This window comes from Mus musculus, chromosome 15, assembly GCF_000001635.26.
Source record: "Mus musculus strain C57BL/6J chromosome 15, GRCm38.p6 C57BL/6J".
Classification (NCBI taxonomy): domain Eukaryota; kingdom Metazoa; phylum Chordata; class Mammalia; order Rodentia; family Muridae; genus Mus; species Mus musculus.
In genome coordinates, this window is record NC_000081.6 from 3,341,313 (window position 1) to 3,361,537 (window position 20,225).

The following is a 20,225-nucleotide window of genomic DNA, read 5'->3' on the forward strand; positions in this document are numbered from 1 at the left end:
TGCCTAAAATACAAACTTCTGTTTATTGAGTGTACATGCTGTACGTTCTCAGCTGGTGGACCCAATAATTTCTCAGTGACCCAATCACTGGATTAATCATTGATGGAATCACAATTTGATGGCACTATTGGGAGTGGTAGAAAACAGAAGGTGGGCTGGCTGGAGGAAGCAGGACACTGAGGGTGTGAATTTGGATAGTGTTATCTCCTTCCAAGCCCCTCCCCATGACTAGCTCTCTTTTTCCTTGACAGTATCAACTGAGTAGCCAGAGTTGTACATGTTATTGCCACCACTATTTTCTGCCCTCCACGGGCCGATAGCAGCATATTCAGGCTACCGCGGACTGAGCCCTCTATGATGTGGGGGGTACAGTAACCCCTCCTCCTTTAAGTTGTTTCTCTCATGTGTTTGCCATAGTGATGTGATGATTGATAAACACAGGTGGGATAATTCTTCCTCTCTTTGCTTTATTTACTAGCCTGTTTCAGTTGAGAAGAGGGTTTACAGGTGAAGAGAATGCAAAGTCATGGTAACTGTGGTTAGGAAAGAAGGTTAAAGTAGGGGCCTGCAAGATGCTTCAGTCAGTGGCATGCTGTGCAAACATGATGACCTGAAATTGATGCCAAGAACCCATGGAAACACTGCATGAGAAGCGCATGGAACCTCAGTGCTAGGGAGGTAGACAGGAGTATCCTTCCAGCTTGCTTGGCCAGCTAGTCTAGCCAATTGGGCAAGGCTCCAGGTTCAGTGAGAGACTCTATCTTAAACATCAAGAGGTGGGAAACAATGAAAGATGACACCAGCCTCGGCCTTCTACATGACATACATATAAACACACATCTGTGCACAAGCATGTACATCTTATATGAACATATACAAACACACACATTTGTGCACACATATGAACATGTACACACTCAGACAGACAGACACACAGAGTGACAGGAGTGACTCTGGGCAGGCACAGGTGCTGGTGCTGGCAAGCTAGATGCGGATGAGAGTTTTCCACTGGCAGGATGTGCTGGCGGCAGTGGGCAATGAAAACCCAGGCTGGGGGGAAGGCAGGGCCTGAAAGGAAGGCATGGAGAGCCCTGAAGTCAGCTGCATTTACAGTTCCTTAACAGCTGTTTCTCAGGCTAGTTATTTGGTACTAGGGACTCACATAGAATCAGGGCCATTGAGACAGCTGCTCATCAGCTGTTTGAATACACTTGAGATTAACACAAGAGAGAATTCAGAATTAGAGGCAGGGAACTGTTGCTTACATTCCGGCTGAGATTCTTAAAAGCTGCGAGCCCTTGGGTGGAAAGAAGCCTCCGCTATCACAGGGGAAGTAAGTAGAGAAAAGCTAAGGTTAAGATAAAGTATGCTTGTGCAGGCTTGTGCACCATGCTGTGACAGCGAACAGTCAGAGACAGGTGAGTCATTGAATGATTCTGACATTCAAACTGAGTGTGAACTAAAAAGTTCTACCCAAATTGTCCAGAGCACTGGGCATTCTATTGCACATGCCAGCAAGATTTTGCTGAAAGAACCCTGATATAGCTGTCTCGTGTGAGGCTAGGCCAGTGCCTGGCAAATACAGAAGTGGATGCTCACAGTTAACTATTGGATGGAACACAGGGCCCCCAATGGAGGAGCTAGAGAAAGTACCCAAGGAGCTGAAGGGGTCTGCAACCCTATAGGTGGAACAACAATATGAACTAATCAGTATCCCCAGAACTCGTGTCTCTAGCTGCATATGTAGCAGAAGATGGCCTAGTAGTCCATCATTGGGAAGAGAGGCCCTTTGGTCTTGCAAACTTTATATGCCCCAGTACAGGGGAATGCCAGGGCCAAGAAGTGGGAGTGGGTGGGTAGGGGCGCAGGGGTTATAGGGAACTTTCGGGATAGCATTTAAAATGTAAATAAAGAAAATATCTAATAAAAAAGATAAAAACAAAATAAAACAACAACAACAACAACAAAAACCTATACCAGCGAAGACATCAAGTGCACTTTATGTGACTAACTGTGTCAGTTTTAAAAAGTAAGTCTTAGGATGGTGCAAATATCCAGGGCAGCTAGTGGTCAGCAGGTCTGCGTCTACTATAAGGAGCCACCTAGCTCCGTTGTGCTTCAGTTTCTGTGAGGTTTTCTGACATTTGACAATGCAAGTAGTCCTGTTCCTGGGGCTTGTATGTGAAACCCTGGTTAGGATTTCTAAATCCATCAGTTCCACAGGACATAGCTCTTATAAGAGTTAATCTGAATGTGAAGTGTGTCAGGAATAGCTAGTTGAAAACACAACTCCCAATCTCAGGACCCCCCATCCCCATCATGGTTTTTGAGACATGATTTCAGAACAGCTGTGTAGTCCTAGGTGTTCTGAAACTTGCTTTGTAGCCCAGGCTGGCCTTGAACTCAGAGATCCACTTACTTCTGCCTCCCAAGTGCTAGGACTAGACACATGCCACCATATCTGGCTAAAATGGATCTTTTAAGCTAGTAAATCTCAGGCCAAACCCGAATAACCTCATGAAACATGAAGCCACTTGTCTGCCCTGCATTCCGTACAAGACGTAAGGTGCTCTAAGGCAGCTACTTTTCTTCTTCTTTGCCCTCAAATGAAGTTCTTTTGATTTGCCACAGACTACCTTGTGACGGGAGTAAGGACCATAAGAGATTTCATTAAAAATAGAAGAGTGAAAGCAGTATTTCTCTCTAAAGGTTTTCATTGGAGTAAAAATAAGGAACAGAGAAGTCATGCCCCAGTACAGGGGAACACCAGGGCCAAAAAGGGGGAGTGGGTGGGTATGGGGGACTTTTGGTATAGCATTAGAAATGTAAATGAGCTAAATACCTAATAAAAAGTGGGAAAAAAATTAAAAAAAAAAAGAATAGTGAGAACCAAAAAAATAAATAAATAAATAAATAAAATAAAACCAGATTTCAGGCCCACAAACATTAAATAATTCCAACTAAGTGATGTCAACTGTTAACTACTATGACTGTCTCCTTCTACCAAGGCTACTGTGTCATTTAGAGTCCCTTGAACCCACAGGCCATACTTATATCTCACCTCTGCCTGGCATAAACTTCAGGGAAGGATATAGCTAACCAACCTCCTCTAACAAAAAGGAGACAGATTAGTCGTCACCCTACATCCCAGTGAACTGAATCTCAAATCCTTTAGGATGAAGTCTGATGATAATATTTTTTTCAGTTAAAATAAATGGTAAAAGGAGTGAAAGGAAAGGCTGATGTTACCAGGTTTCAGCTTGCTCCAGGAAGCCTTCCCAAAGCTCGGCCGCACTCAGCAGAGTCTCTTTCTGGCACAGCTCTGCTTTGCATTCAAACCCAGTTGCCTTCAAGTGCAGAGGCAGGATTTGGCAGGATCTCAATCACAGGGCTTCAGAGACTGCTTTGAATCAGCTGCTTTCTTAAGCTAGGCCATCTCCTCTGCCAGCTTACCTGGCTAGGAATTGGGTCCAAGCAGAACACATGCAGGCTTGTGCCTTTCTGTCCCGCTGACAGCCCAACGTGCTTAGATTCATGTGTGCTTTGGATTCCAAAAGCAGCCCAGACACACTACCACATCTGCTGGTTCTTTCTGCCTCCACAGACTATAAGTGTTGAATTAAAGTATGCTGTAGTGTTGTGGGTGAGGGATGGGAGGAATGATTCTATAGTTTTAGGAGTTGCCTAGGAACAAACTCTCAGACAAAATAGCAAGAGTTGGAAGTTCCCCCTGTGCCTTTGTCTCTGTGTAGTTGGGTGCTGAGAGCCCATGCATCAGTACAGATCCATTCTGATAGACTAACCCTTGATTTTACATTCAATTCTCAGACAAACAGGGCTGAGGACTTTTGTGGGTTTGGCTAGAATATTCAAAGTATTTATGGTTGGTTTTTTTTTTTTTTTTTTTTTTTTGTAGAGAGAACACAAAATCCTGATTTGGGGTTTTGGTTTGGCACTTCATCATGAGTTTGTTTGTGTTCATGGTATTTAGGGAGATGGGGATATTTTTCTCCTGAGATTCTAGGTTCCACTAGAGCTAAAACAGGATGTTCTTTTGCATATGTCGGAGATATTCTTTTCCCCCGGTCATACTTGCAGCAGATTTCTTGTTAGTTCCCAGGGTGAGTGCAGACTAGGGATGCTGGGAAGATTGGGATGTGAGGAGGAGACCTGCAGACAGATACTGTGGCTCTGACTGAAGAAAGTGAGAAACAAGGATGGCTGTGAGGGCTCAGTGTCTCTGGATTCATTCTTTGGCTCACAGCTAGGTTGGGTGACTGACAGGAGGGTAGAAAAATCATTTTCCTGGATTAGAACTGATTCAAGATGTTATCCCACTGCTACTTAGATCAGTTTGGTCAGTGGTGCCTGTATGAAAAACTTCTCATTTGTTTTGATGGTGCTAAGCTGTCTGAGCTACCGAAGCAAGGTGTAAAGATGACATCTAGTGAGTTTCTCTCTCTTTTCATATTAGAAATAACAGAATCAATTCATACATTTTCAAAAGTGTTCCCAAACACTTTAGCTCACATCTGAGTATCTGTCTGTCTGTCTGTCTGTCTGCCTGCCTCTACTTTACTGGCCCATACCTCTTTATAGTATCAACCTCAAGTTAAATAAGTAGTGCGTTTGGTTCCAAACTACCTCATCTCTGTGTGCCTTAGGCAGGGGTATGTCTGTGGTGCCTTTCATAACTAGAAGATGGGTAGAGTCAGTCTTTGTTGTTCACTTAAAGTTTTTGTTGTCTGTAAATTAAACACTCAGGTAGGCATTAGAAAGTTCTTATAGTCTATTAATAAGCATAAGCAATAAGGAATTACTTTTTATAGTTTAGGAATCTGGGTTCTATATCATTATTGTTTTAAATTATTATTATATACTAAGAAAATCTTGCTTATTGATTAATTGATTGATGATTGATTAATTATGCAGAATGAACTGTATCAGGAATTCTTCCACCTAAGAAGCTGTGAACTAAGCCTATTATACTACTAGAATGGAGGAGACTTGGTTTAACTAATTTGCTGGCTGTTCCTTGGTGAGCAAGGACTGAAGCCAGGACATACTGCAGGAGGCTAGCTCGGACTAACTGCCCTCCCACATCTTCCTTCCCTTCCCTTCCCTATCATCTACGGAGTGGAACATGTCATTCTCAGGCCCTTGGATGAAAGTCTAAGACAAAGGGTCTTCACTAACCTTGCAGCTTGTCGTTGGCTTTCCCTGGAGGTTCATGGAGGAAAGAAAGACAAGAAAGTATTTAACTCTAACATTTAAAATGGTGATGTTTTGTTGTATAGCACAGTAGGGTAATTATAGTTGACAACGATTAATCATGTATTTAAAAATATCTAGTAGAGAAGATTTTTGGTGGCCCTGGCAAACACACACACACACACACACACACACACACACACACAATGATAAATGCTTCAAGTGATAGATACACCAATTGTCCTGGTTTGAGAATCACACATCATATAGATGTATTAAAATATCACAGACTATCCCATAAATTATGCTGATACTGCATAGTAACAGCGGGAGGAGAGGAAAGGAGGACTTGGCCAGGGAATGAAACTTAAGGACTGGTGATGACCACGTTTCCAGATGTTTGTCTTCCTCATCAAGTGTCATTCCAGACGACATGGATAAAAACAAAAGAGCAAGTTCCCTCACTTAGTGTAATTAATTAATTCTTATAGAGAAGCCAAGTATTGGAGGCTCTTAAAACACAGTTTTTTTAAAGCACAAAGTAAGATTCAGTGGTCTTCCCGGGACTACAAGCTCATTGTTACAGTATCTGGGTAGCCCTCTAACTCCTTCACATGTCACTTTCCCAAGTTTCAGTCTCATGTCACCTATACAGGCTCTTGTGATTCTCAAACATGCTGACACGGACATTGCATCTGTGATTTTCTTTGCCTCCAAAGCCTCTCCATCATATACTCACACAGTTTTTTTCACTTCTTTTCCCCATTTTAACACACTACATTAGAAAGGTCCCTGAGACCTCCTCAGTTCAAATATTACTCAAGCCTCTGCACACACTCACGTATGCCCACAGGCACGCCCACGTGCTTTCACTCAATGGGAATCTCTCCACACCATCCGACTGAGAAATCAGTGGAGGACAAAGTCAGAAGGGCGTGAAGCCTTCACCTTTTAGCATAGTACAGCTGAATAGATCCTGGGGTCTTTAAATCAGGATTATCTCCTTCTGTCCAGTAGCATGAAAATGTCTCCAGTTCAGGGGAACGACACTTGGTGAATCGAGGCTTTCCAGAAGAACCTGCAGAACAAGAAGAAAAGGCATACATGGAGTGAGGAAGGACATGTGCCATTCCCACGGAACATAACTGCTGAAGTATGTAAACTATGAAGATAAAGCCAGTCTCTCTGGGAGGTGATACTAACATCTGGAAAGGCACTTTTCCGGGCTTACCTTCTCAGCAGCTATTCCTTTCTACTGTCAGTCATCAATTTTGAAGCCAAAAAGTTGTGACTTTATTTCCTGCATTATTCTGTAGGGCTTGTTTAAGACCCAGAGCTAGTGGAAAGGATATGAGGGCAAGTAGTTCATTTGAAAGATGAAAAACATGCCTAGGACTAGAAATCTGATAATAGGCAGAGAGGAGAAAAGTCCTAAGCAGGAATGCTTAAGCCTAACAGTGGCATTGTTTAGCATCTACTATAGCATCCCAGAAAAGAATGTTGCAATTCACAAGAGTTCAACCTTTGCACCCCAGATTAATTCCCACTTGTACAAATGAGTGTTGGAACTGAAGATGTTCCACGTTCTGAAGAAATTTTAGCATTAACACTGCTTGTACTCAAAAGATCTTGGAAGACCATTGGTAGTCATTTGCATTTCTTCTTTGGATGTGTGTGTGTGTGTGTGTGTGTACATGAGGGTGTGTATATCTGTGTGTATTTGTGTAGGCCAGAGGTTGACTGTACTGGCTGATTTTGTGTGTTAACGTTACACAAACTGGAGTTATCATAGAGAAAGTAACCTCCCTTGAGGAAATGCCTCCATGAGATCCAGCTGTAAGGCATTTTCTCAATTAGTGATCAAGAGGGGAAGGCATAGCTCATTGTGGGTGGTACCATCTCTGGTCTGGTAGTCTTGGGTTCTAAAAGAAAGCAGGCTGAGCAAGCCAGGGTAAGGAAGCCAGTAAATAACATCTTTCCATGGTTTCTGCATCAGCTCCTGCTTCCTGACCTGCTTGAGTTCCAGTCCTGACTTCCTTTGGTAATGAATAGCAATGTGGAAGTGTAGACTGAATAAACCCCTTTCTCCCCTACTTGATTCTTGGTCATGACGTTTGTGCAGGAATAGAAACCCTGACCAAGACAAATAGTTACCAGCATAGTGGCATATTTCTGTGACAACCTGACCATGTTTTAGGGAAGACTATGGAAGGACTTTGAAACATTGGGCTAGAAAAGCCATTGGGTATTAAGAGCTCTATGGGATGTTCTGTAGGAGCTTGGAATTAGAAAGTGATGTTGGTTACACAAAGTTCAGTGTGAGGTAACTTTTATGCAGGTATTGATATTCACTGGAGTTTGGTAAATGCTCTAAAAGCTGGTGAATTCTATTTGCTTACTTCTCATGTGATATTTTCAAGAAAATTTGGAGACTTGTAAATAAGTTATGTTATCGTCACTTTCTTAGCTCCATTTTGTTTTTTTTTTTAAAGATTCATACACTCCCATACTTGCCTAAAATTTATAGCAAAGAAAGTAAACTTTGTGCTGAATCTGAATTATTTATTTTAATACTGCAATGTGTAAATTATATAGTCCAAGTCCCCTGTGTGAATATAGCAAGTATGTCCACAATTTGACAACTGTGGCATTTACTTTGATTGTGAGATTGGACAGTTTCCTGCTTGTGGCCCCTGATGTGTTGCTATGACATCTTACCATCTGGTTGTAAAATTATATTGTTAAAACAACTAATAAAAATACAGTTATTTTTTTAAAAACCTATTTAAAATGTGTAAGGCAAGAAGTTATGAAGTTCACTAACTATAAGGTAACTTGAAATTCCTTGATATCTTCTAATGGGTAGTCACTTTTGCAATTCCAAAGCCCTTACTATTAATTTGGGCCTCCACTGTCCTGGGAACACAGTTTTATAATTCGCTGCACAAAAAACACTGCTCGATCCCTTGTCCATATGAAAAGCTCCCCAGTGGGACTTAGCTGAAGCAATTCTATGTGGAACTGTCAGGTCCTTTGAAATTCAAATTCCTGCTAAGAAATCCACAGACAGAAATAAAACTTACATGTCTGAATTTATTGAAGAATTAAGTAAATATTGATGCCTATGTTCCATCCTTTAAAATTCTGTTTGGTTGGTAATTTATGGGTCAATGATTTGTTTGTGTATTGGACTTTTAAATGTTTCCCAGTGGCTTTCATTAGTAGCCTTTGGCGGTTAATATAGGAAGCACTAGGTCATATCAGCATTTCCTTTCTGAGAGTCAGCAGGCATTCTCTTGCAACTATTCATTGGAGGGTCTTGTCTGAATTTCACACGTCAAGTTCTTAGCTAGCAATGGCAGGAGAAAGAAGTGTTGGAACATTACAATGCAAGCCTGAATGTATAACAATGCCTTTGCCAAATCAAGTTGACGTCACTGAAAACTTGGAATCTGAAGTTAGAGGGGGCCTTATTGCTAGAGGAAAGCAGTGGGCAAATGAGTCCTGACTCTGTCGTTTTGTTTGAGAACATTAATTCTGAATGACAATGATATACCCTTATATATATAACCTCATTTTTCTCTTTTAAAAACCCTATCGAAAATAGATTCTTCTCTCATACAATATAGGTAAACTACAGGTTTCCCTCCCTTCACTCCTCCTGGATCCCCCTCATATACCCTTTGCCTCAGATCCACTCCTGCTCCATTTTCTCTTCAGAAAAGAGCAGGCCTCCAAGAGCCAAGAGCCAAATAGGACAAAACAGTCAAAAGAGTCAAAAGCAGGCAAAAGAGTCAGAGACACAGTTCCAAATGCAATGAGCACACTTTTGTAGTGAGCACATGTGATGTTAGTTTATGTCAGCATAATCTAATATCACCTGGAAAGGGTCTCATTGAGGACTGTCTATATTAGCTTGGTCTGTGGGCATGTCTGTGGGAGACTATCCTGATTATGTTAGTTTAAGTGGAAAGACTTGTCCACTGTGAGTGGCACCATGTCCTGGTTAGAACATGTAAGAGTGAAGGAAGGCAGTAAGAAGAGCACAAGTATGCATTTACTGTCACTCTGCTCTGCTCTTACTACCGATGTGACTGGCTGTTTCAAGTTCTTGTGGCCTGGTTTCCATATAATGCTGGATGTGACTCTTTTTTATGAGGTAAAATAAACCCTTTCTTTCCCAAGTTGCTACTGTTAAGAGTATTTTTATCACATCAAAAAAAAAATTAAGTAAGACAACACACTAAAAGTTTTTGGTTTTAGGGTTGGGTTTCATTCATTTGTGCATTGCTCAACAATAACTGAGCAATTACTTATGGGTAGCCAGTAGATTAATAATCTTTACTTCCTTAAGTAGCATATTTAGTCCAAGGATTATGGCAAACAAGACAGAATATTTTACATATAGAGGTTCGGTCCACCTCTGAGAGGAAAAAACCATTAGTTACTGTTTCTTAGTAATTTCTGCCCTGCATATATTCTCCTGTTATGTGGAATTATTATCACTATATTTTTTAGTTCTTATGTATAAAATATGCATATATTTTAAAATTGGTTCATGTGTACAATACACTTCTATTGTATAAAAAGAATGACCACCTGGCAAATACAATGATACATTTCATAGATATGTCCTCTAAATCACAGAAAAGAAAATAGTTTTCTTCTAATCCTTAAAAATGTATTTCAAAGAACACAGTGAATTGCCATTCTCTTATGTGTGTGCCACTAATATTATTCTTAAAATACTCAGGAATATACTGGTGCTACATGCTGCTAGGTGACACATCATTGTCCTCAGCCAAGAGTTCTCAAGTAAGGTTTTGTTTCCTTTCCATTAGACATTTGGCAATGACTGGAGACATTATGCCTTGGAGAGAGGTGATGCTGGCATCTATTAGAGATGTGAATAATGCACAGAAAAATGGGCATGGCAAACAAAAGTCTGGACTGATGTTAGCCCTGCCTTGTTCCAAATAAGCTACAGCATGAGAGTACAGAATAATTTTCTAAAATTCAAATATATGCACATAGAATGAAATAAACACACAAATATCTATAGCTTCAATCTCTCCTACTCCATAGCTTATCTAAATTTTGTTGTTGTTCAACAAAGAAAAATGTTTTGCATTTTTAATTCCATAGGATAGTCTTGGGTAATTCCTGTCGGATATTCAATGTTTCAGTTAATTAAGAAGCATTTATGAAGCCTCGCTGGCACTCTTAAGTTGCACTAAGAAACACAAAAATAACATTGTACCTGAATTCTGCTTTTGAAGAGTTAATGCGCTGCAGATAAAATAAGGCATGCACAATTTATAAAACAATGATTGCTTTAGTAAATCAGAGAAAGAAATGGTTATGAAGAACTGAAGGGTTTCTATGAGGATTGGGACCTCAGTATACCAAGGATAGAGGAAGGTTTCAAAGAAAAGGAAGGATGGAGAAAGCAGTTCTATCTAGTTTCCTGAGATGAAAAACAAGCAGATGAATTTACTAACCAAACATCATCAGTAAGTATTATGTTAGAGTTAGGTTTGTTTACCCACATATCTACTAGATTAAGATCATTATTCTAGCATGCTCTGACCATCTGTCTCTGCATATTAAGATTGAGACTCATGGGACTAGATTTCACTGTAGCAGAAGGCATCATGCAAACCTGAAAAGGATGGTGGCAACCAATATTCCTACCTATCTGTGACACCCATGAGCCACATCTATGACCAGCCTGGGGCAATAACTCTAAAGGTGCAGTAGTAGCACACATACCTTAGTGATAACCAACAGCTCTCTCTTGAATTTAAGACCCACTCAACAAGAGGGAAACCATGGTTGATATTGGAATTTTCAGTGCTAATGAAGTCATGATTGTTAGAGGAGAATCTACAACTACTTCTTTACCAAACCAGCATAATCTCTAACAACAATCTATAAAACATTTGTCCTTATTGTGTATAAACATACATAGATAAATGCCATCTTTACTCCTGGTCAAGGAAGTGTCTATTTGCAACAGATCAAGACTACTTCAGAAAAACCACAGCCAATCAAAATACAATTGTAGACTCCAATCCCAATAAATATATCTATAAAATACCTTCACATCTAAGACTCAGAGAACATTGCAGAGGAGGGGCTGGGAGTACTGTAAGATCCAGAGAATCAGGGAGTTTTCTGTGAGATTGTGTCTCCTAGGGATGTCAAAAAATATACCCACAATGTCTTACCAATATGACCAAAACATGAACTGAACAACAGACATGCCAAAGCAGATGGGGGAAGATCCCACGAATCTTCAACCCTATACAAAGAACTATAGGTGACTGAAGAAATCTTGGAGTGGGAGAAGTGATTGTCCCCAGAGAAAAGCACATCAATTGAATATCTAATGTCAAAGAGTCAGCCCTGAAAACACACATACAAGTAACATTATACAGACTGAACAGGCTATATTTAGAAATGTACGTGTGTGTATGTATATGCATATATGTATAAATACATATATACATGCAATAATGATTAATGAAAAATGAGGTCATGAATTTGAAGGAGAGTGAAGAGGGGCATATGGGAGGGTTTGGCGGGGGTGGGAAATGGAAGGGAGAAATTTTGTAGCCATATTATAATCTCAAAAGAAAAGAAAAGAAAAGAAGAGAAGAGAAGAGAAGAGAAGAGAAAAGAAAAGGAAAGGAAAGAAAAGAAAAGAAAAGAAAAGAAAAGAAAAGAAAAGAAAAGAAAAGAAAAGAAAAGAAAAGAAAAGAAGAGAAAAGAAAAGAAAAGAAAAAAGACTGAGATCCGTGGATTGGGTACTTATGTGCTAACTCTTTCCAATTGGACTAGTGGGTCTAAGTTCTGGCAGCATGTTATGATCACTTGGGATATTAAAAACAATACCTTGGAGGACTAATTTAATTAGATTTCAGTGATGCCTGAGCATTGTTGAAATGCTCTAGGTGACTGTGATATGTTGAGGATCACTGAATAGAACAATGAGCTTCTATAGCACAACAATGAGTTTCTCAAGTGTTTATACTGAAAGGCCCTTCAGATACTGAGTCTTGGGGGGAAACATGCCAAATAGGGATTGCATTATCAAAGTGAAGCAGCATGTACTGAATCCTGGGGAAGCGGGGTGTGGGGGGCACAATTCCATGTAATAAAGATGCAAAACTGCTTCTGTAGCTCTCAGAGGATGGCAACATGGTCAGCATGACTCTCTGCTGTCCATGATTGGTTTGGTGTCTCTCAAATAGATCAGGTCTTGACTTCCACTGGCATGGAGTGAACATGTGAGCTCACAGCTGTCTTCCAGGACTTCTCCCATTGTACTTTCTAATACACTACAAGAGTTCAGCTAAGAGTCCAACTGTGTAAGTTGCTGAGTCACGGAAGTTAGTGTAAAATTCTTGGAAGCAGATCCTGGGAGCAAGGTTGACTCTCAGGCTTCATCTCCGTGTGAGTCCAGAGAGAAGAGCTATGGTAAGCTTTGGCAGAGAGTTACAAATGCCCATGGATCACATCATTAATATAACCATGGAAAGATGAGCTTGGAAACTAGTGGGATTTGAGGTTGATTCTCAAATGTACAACTTGCTAGCAGAATTATTGTCCTTATTCTTTATAGTCACTGAGATGTGAGTTACACAGTACTTGACTTGTGGTTAGTTTTTGGCAAATAACTACTACCAGGACTGAGGAGAGCTACACACTATTTCTAGTGCTTTAGTAGGTCTAGATACAGCTGGGAATTGACTTTCAAGGAAAAACAGCAAAACTTTACTTGATCTTAGTCTTCATAATTAAAATTAAAATTAAAAATATTTCATAATTAAAATATGAACCCTTGGCAAGGTGAAACTCCTCATAGCTAACCAAAATGGAAGCATTTTTTTCTATTTGTCTACTCAGAATTTCTATATTAAGTATCTAGAATCCAACAGAACTTTTTACACCTCTGCACTTTGGGTATTTTAGACTAGGTAATCCATGTTCCCAGTGCCTTATTGTGCATTTGAAATATTTAACATCATTCCTACCCTCTGCCTACTAGATGCTAGGAGCACTCTTTGCATGATGGCCATGTCTCTCCACATTCCTAGAATTTACATCTTGGGCAACAGAATCACATTTGATGACAATAGCTTCTGAATGTAAATGTATCACAGAATTATAAAACTATTCTGATTACTTTTAACTTGAGTAATTGAAAAAATATTTTTTGTGTAAAGTACATGCATGCTATTTGTGTGTGTGTGTGTGTGTGTGTGTGTGTGTTGTAGGTATGAACATTTTATGGTATATGTGTATGGAAATCAGAGGACATGCTTCATTATTGGGTCTCACCTTCTTCCTTGTTTGAGACACATTTCTTTGTTCTTCATAATTGCCTATACCAAAAGAGATGATCCATGAGCTCTGGAGTATTGGAGATACATGCTGTTGCACCATGGGTTCTGGAAGTCTGAATTGAGTTCTCACACTTGCATGGCAAGTGTTTTGTCAACTGAGTCATCTCTTCAGTCTTCCCCCATCCCCTGACTTTGGATATAAGCAGAACATTTACTTAAGCATTGTGTAAAAGTATTCTAGAAGAGATTAGGTTCCTACTGTATGCCATACTCCTAGCATGTGCTTTGTTATTTCATACACACACTTCTGTGTATAAAATGTTGTGTGTTAGTGTTGTGATCCTCACTTATAGCTAACGGGATGCTTCTGAGAGGTCAGATAATTTCTTGACAAAACACAGATGCAGTAAATGGTAAAGCTGGAACATGAAACCACAATTTTCTCACTTCAAAGTTCTTCTCCCCATATGGTATGCTGTAGGATTTTTCATTCTTGGCATTAAGTTCAAAGAGTTATAAGCATCTATGAGCTGCTAGATAGCTGTAGAGACCAAGGCTAGAGACTAAGTGCTGTGGACACAATCTGAAAACACCTTATTTTTAACCTTTTACTCCATGTATGTAAGATAAATGGGAAAACATCATAATTATGAGAAACATATGCAATGCCTTCAGGATGTGCTAGATTTTTTTTTTCACAGAAATGAGAAACTGAAGATGTCCCAGACTGAAAAAAACCCGTCTGACTGATGGAGAAAATAAGACTCATAAGAACCCCAAATGAAACATTGTAACATATACTGAAAACACTATGTAGTGTTGTTTAAATAAAGGGGATGCAACATTCTAAGCTAGCTTGGGAAATAGGTTATTTACAGGAGCTCACTTCTAAATTTCCTTAAGAGGTCAGGAGGCTGGAGATATATATATGATTAGCCTATATATTGGTGGACAACAGTCCAGGGACAGCTCTCAAGAATAAAATCACTGCCTGCCATTTGGTCCTTCCTATTCAAGTCAGGAGCTCTGCTCACTTCTATCTATAACCAGAGGTCAGATATTCTCATAGAAATGACATTCATACAAGCACAGAGCTGTCTTCTGGGACATGGCTTTGGCTTATTTAGAGTCATAGATTCTTAGAGCTTGAAGCTAGCCAGACTTGCCATCCCATTTTACCACAAGCAGAAAAAGATGCTGTCTAAAGAGGGACCGAACTTCCAATGATCCTGTGGTTGGTAAAGAGTGAGAGTGTGTTCTACTGCCTCTATGAAGTAAAAATCATGGTTTCTGTTGTTTTGTGCTTACTATGTACCCAAGAGTTGCAAAGCCTAATTAATATCCAAGGGTACCATTTTCAGGGCTTGGCTTGCTCCTGAGCCCCTAGACTGTATGACAGAAAATTATGATGATTTTTAGGTCACAGCAATAAAGTGGAAGCTTATGAGAAATCAAAATGAAGAGTCATTCTGAATAGTAAGTTATGTTCCAGCATCCAATGAATTAAAATTTCACATGTCAAAAAAAAAAAAAAAATCACATGTCACTACATTTCAATACACTAGGTGGCAGCAAATAGGTATTTAGGTACACCGTCAATAGATAGGCAGACTGGAAACAAAATGAAACTAAGTCTTTGGGTTTAATGAAAGGGGATTAATTTCTTGATGCTCTCAAACATGTACGCCAAAGCCAGAGCTTTCTCATAAGCTTTCTTTACCAAGGTTGCCCTTACAAACTATTAGTGGTGGACAACTACAGCTTGGAGAGCTTGGAGCTGTTCAGGTTGCTGCTTTCTGGGGAGGCGTGGCAATAGGCTATATATTTCAAGAATGGAGAGTAACAGTCAGGGAGAGGGAATGGGCAGGTTTAAGGGAGCATGTTGCAGGATATGCTCCAGAATCAAAGGGCTGAAAAAGAGATGTTAGCAGGCTGGTGGGGAATCCTGGCAACAGAGATATTTGTTAAATTAAGTAAAATTAGTATCTACACGTTCAGCCATAGGGACCCAAAAGATTATCTAGTGTCGCAGTTGGTTATGTCAGGTGATCCATTAAGGGATAGAAAGAAATTAAGAGGGATTTCTAATACTGCGTATCAGATTCATACAGAGTCACTAAGCCCATGTACATGAGTCACATGCTATGGGAGGAACTTCACACAAAGAGTGGAAGGGTCATGATTCAGAGTGCCTGTTCATAAATTAATCCCTCATCTCTTGGCATTGCAGAAGTTTTTCAGGCTCTTCTTGGCTGATTTAAAGGGTATATGGACTGAAAAGATGTAGCTCAGCTATAACTGTCTTGTAACAAAGAAGTGGCTTAAAAGATTCATATAAAGAAATTTCAAATCAAAGATGAGCTGATAATGTTGTCTTACTGATCAGAATGCAGCCGATGGCATGCTCTTCATAGCCTTAGAACAAGCTCTCAGTTGCTCCAAGCAAATCCAATGGACGGTAGCCTCCAAATCAGAAAAGGCTCTGAAGACTACTCAAACAGAGATTAACTTCTATTCTTATTATGGATGGACTTCTAATTTGATGTGTACTGCAACACCTTTAAAATAACATGTTGATAAACAAGATATAGACTCTGCCTTCAAATTCCTGTTTTATAAACCACTAAATGAGAATTATCTCTCCCTAAATAAGTAAACTTGTTTAAAGTATATCTCAAGAAGCATTCTGCTCTAATAAATATTAAACACCTTTCAGAATATCATTTGATTCAGCTATATATAAAATTTAAATATGTATATATACATATGCATATAGATTATAGTGATATGTGTTGAATTCAGGGCCTGAGTAGAAGCTAAGAAAGCTCTCTACCACTGAGGTATATCCAATCCTATGAATTTATTTTTGTGTATAGCCTATGATAAACAAAATAGAGTACTATGTATGTGTAAGGAATTTTTAAGCATGTGAACATGCAAACTGGCTATATGACTATGATACTAATGGGCTATAGGATCCAGATTTTTATGACTTGAGACAGCTTAACATATTTATAAATAAATAAGTAAAATGAAGCAAGAGACCTAGACTCTCGGTCTTCTGAATTAGTCCACTTTCCATTACCATTAAGAACTATCTGATGCTGAGGAACTTATAAAGAAAAGACATTTATTTATTTATTTTGCAGTTCTGAGACTCAAGATCAAGCGTTTTGGCTTCAGTTCATCTCTGGTGAGGGGCAATGGAAGGTTGGGAGTGTGGTGAGAAAGATCTCATGGTGACATAGGACGTCAGAGGGACTAAGTAGTTTGTGTCACATGTTTTTAAAGAATATCTTTCTTGTGAATGAATTGTGATTTGCTAAGAACTATATTAATCTCTTCCAAAGCTAAGGTTCCCAATAATCTAAGAACCATTTTCTAAACACAGCCTCTTAAAGTCCCACCACCTCATAATACTGCCACACTGGGACCAAGTTTCTGACATGAATATTTTTGGAGACACACCATATAGAAACAATAGCATCTCTACAGAAAATAAACTGTCAGTTTGTTATTTAAACACTTCCATTTTATTCTCTTTGGCTTCCATATTTCCCCTGATGTTGCCAGCTATACACTTTTGTGCAAAGGTCCAAGATAGAGAGTTGAGATTTTTATTCCATTTTAATGCTCCAGATGCCTTCCTCCCTAAAGACTTCTCTGTTGGAAGCAGAGTTGCAGGAACATTTAAAAGGGAGTCACTTGCCAATCAAATAAAATGTAGCTATGTGGAAAGGAAGGGAGCAGATATCCAAAGAAAGCAATACTCTAGAGTGAGCCAACACTTTTCTTAACATTACATCTTCCCAATTAATCAAAACAGCTCTTAAAATTGTCTCCAGTATTTTGTGCTATATAAGGAATGACTTAAGTAAAAGTTGTGCACAGGTGTGGAGAAATCAGTTTGCTATATGAAGTGGACACATGGAGAGTTTCCCGTTCAGATGAGAGACTTCTCTGGCTCTGATGATTTCCCTGTGACAGACTGTCTTTTGGTTAATTCTTTTCTCCCCCTTTGCCTCCCTCCATTCTTTCCTTGCTTTCTGTTGGGGAGGCTCTGGCTCTGCATCCCTGGATGGCCCATAACTCACCATGTCGACCAGCCTGGGCTCAAACTCTCAAAAGTCTCTGTGCCTCTGCCTCTTGAGGGCTGAGATTAAAGATGTGTGCCAACACAACCAGCATCGTTCCTTTCTTTGTAGAGCTATGTTACTTGTAGTAATAGTTTATACAAACTGTACTAGAGAAGGTCTATCCCATTCCTGTGAGCAAATGCTTGGCATATGGACTGATGAATTCTAAGCCAGTGCCAGCAGAGGAGTTTGCTTGATCATCACTGGGCATGTGGGCTCTACCCCAGATCTATTGAATTGCTAGCCCAGGCATCTTTGATTTTAATCCTTCGTCTTGATTTTTATGGTTCTAGGTCTCAATTCTCAGGCAGAGTGTGCAGTCTGGTAGTTGGAAAAGGAGAAGAGTCAAGTTCAGAGGCTTCTCTTCTGGAGTCAGGGCAGCAGACACTCACAGTTGAATGGCAATTGAACTCACTTTATGATGTGAGATGTAGGATACAAAGCAATGTGTGGCTATTCAGGATATGAAACTGTGGAATTGGAATCCTCCCTTTGAAAAAGACCTATGTGTCTTTGAGATGTGTCTGCCTACACAGGAACCAGGTATTTCCTACAGGCAGCTAGGTGTCAGAAGCAGAAACATCAAAGACAACACAGGACAACTCAGTTCAAGACAACTGCAGAAGGAGTCAATATTATTTCCATTTACAGATATGGATTTAAGTCTTTGAGAGGTTGAATGTCTCACTCATCTTCATTGAACTAGTAAGAGGAAGACATGGGATTCAACTGCTTTGTAAAAGAGAGGGAATAGCTAATGTAGCTGGCATGAAGGGAATATAAGCTAGTTACTTGAACCATTAATAGAATCCAGTGTTTAGTTGGAACAGAGGGGAATAATGAACCTTTCTAAGCTGATGACTTAGTAACCTTGAAGCTGTAGGTCAACAAACAGGAAATAGTCACTTAATTTGGATTGGAACACAGAGTTCTTGTCTCAGGGGAAATTTTATAGAATGTCAACAGCAGCAAATGTTCAGATCAGCTGCTGATTTTCATATTTCCACTGACAGAGAAGGCTTAGTACCTACCCCCATTCACCCCCTCCCAGTGGAGAGAAATGATCCAGCACTGATTTAAGAGCAATATCTTTGGATTCAGAGCCACAGTGGCCACTTCTGACACTAATACAACCCAGGTGTCCTGGGTGGTCTCTTCTCATGCTGTACTTTCTCATGTAACTTTATTTACAGATTCAGGCATGTCTGAGCACTGAGGCAAAGCGTGGTTGCTATTCCCTGTGCCTATGCAGCTAAGTCACATTAGCTAGCATGCCCATGAAGACATTTTGCATGGTCAGTAGTACTGTTTCTCCTGTGACTTTTATTCATGTTTCTTCACCCACCAATGAGGACTGCATGAACAAAACTGGGGTTAAAAATGCAGGGAAGGAGCCCAGGTTCTGGGCAAGTATACCCTGAGTGCGAAACCGTCTTTTTTGGTATCTGTAAACTGGTCTTTTCTTCAGAGCATCAATTTCTTCCAGATAAATGAAATTGTATAGCAAGAGTAACCATAGAGAATTACTAGGGAAGCTCCAAACACTACATGTTTAACTAATGTTTATCATCATCCCTCACCTAGGAAATTTGGCTACCATAATCTGTACCCTAAAGTTAATTCTAATTTTTATCCCTGTGGGGAGCGGGTGTGACGGCAGTCCCAAAGGCGCCAGGGACTGCAGCTAAGTCATATGACTTGCACCTGACTTCCTCATATAAGACACAAACATCTTGAGTGCTGCGCAGGTGTACCAGGATACAGGTGAATCCAATTTGGTGGAGATTTGCCCCTGCTGCCCTGATTAGCTGAAGCCTCGTGACTGGCGAGGGGGTGTGGCCTGCGGTGCGTGGATGAGAGAGAGTATAAAAGGAGTGAGAGGCCCAGGGTTCGGGGGAGATATAAACAAGGGCGATATATAAACAAGGGAGATATAAACAAGGGAGATATAAACAAGAAGAAACAGGACTGAATAAACGTGTGCAGAAAGATCCTGTTGCAGCGTCGTTCTTCCTGGCCAGTTGAGCGCGTGCAACAAGTGGTGCCGAAACCCGGGACAAGAAACATCTTCAGGCACGAGCGAAGACCCCCTGCTACAGGGAGGATTCAGAACTGCATCTCGGGGAAGGAGTGGTTAATAAAGTGTTCCCGTAAAACAGACTGTTGAGAAGGATCCGGCGTGGATTCAGAACTCTTCAGCTGGGGAACGGTACTGATGAAGAGAAAGAAGAAAGATGAGGACTGAATAAACTGCTGTTAGAAGGACTGGTGGTCACGTCGTTCTTGCTGTTCGAGAGCGGGCGCGACAATTGGTGGCCCGTACGGGGAACCGACTCCCCCACCGAGTTCAGAACTTTCAGCAGTCAGTGGTTGCCGGCAGGGTAAGTTCATGGTGAGTGAAACTTGGGACCCCAGGAGTTTGGGAAGGACCTCGGATAAAATAGAGGTGAGCATAAAGTTGCCAGGAAGTAGGCACAAAGTAACCCAGAAGTTTGGGAAGGACCTCGGATAAAATAGAGGCGAGCAT

The 20,225-nt window shown here is 40.3% G+C and overlaps 1 protein-coding gene and 1 long non-coding RNA gene across 4 annotated transcripts in view; one reads left to right on the forward strand and one right to left on the reverse strand.

The window, feature by feature from the left end:
* Positions 1-20,225, forward strand: part of Gm41254 — an 87,133-nt gene that overhangs the window by 42,823 nt on the left and 24,085 nt on the right. The window lies entirely within an intron of this gene.
* Positions 1-20,225, reverse strand: part of Ghr (growth hormone receptor) — a 265,598-nt gene that overhangs the window by 23,558 nt on the left and 221,815 nt on the right. For all 3 annotated transcript variants that reach the window (NM_010284.3, NM_001286370.1, NM_001048178.2), the window contains exons 4-5: positions 6,160-6,289; positions 5,197-5,220 (exon numbers count right to left, since the gene is read on the reverse strand). In NM_010284.3, coding sequence (NP_034414.2) covers positions 5,197-5,220; positions 6,160-6,289 — 154 coding nt within the window. The remainder of the gene's footprint in view (positions 1-5,196; positions 5,221-6,159; positions 6,290-20,225) is intronic.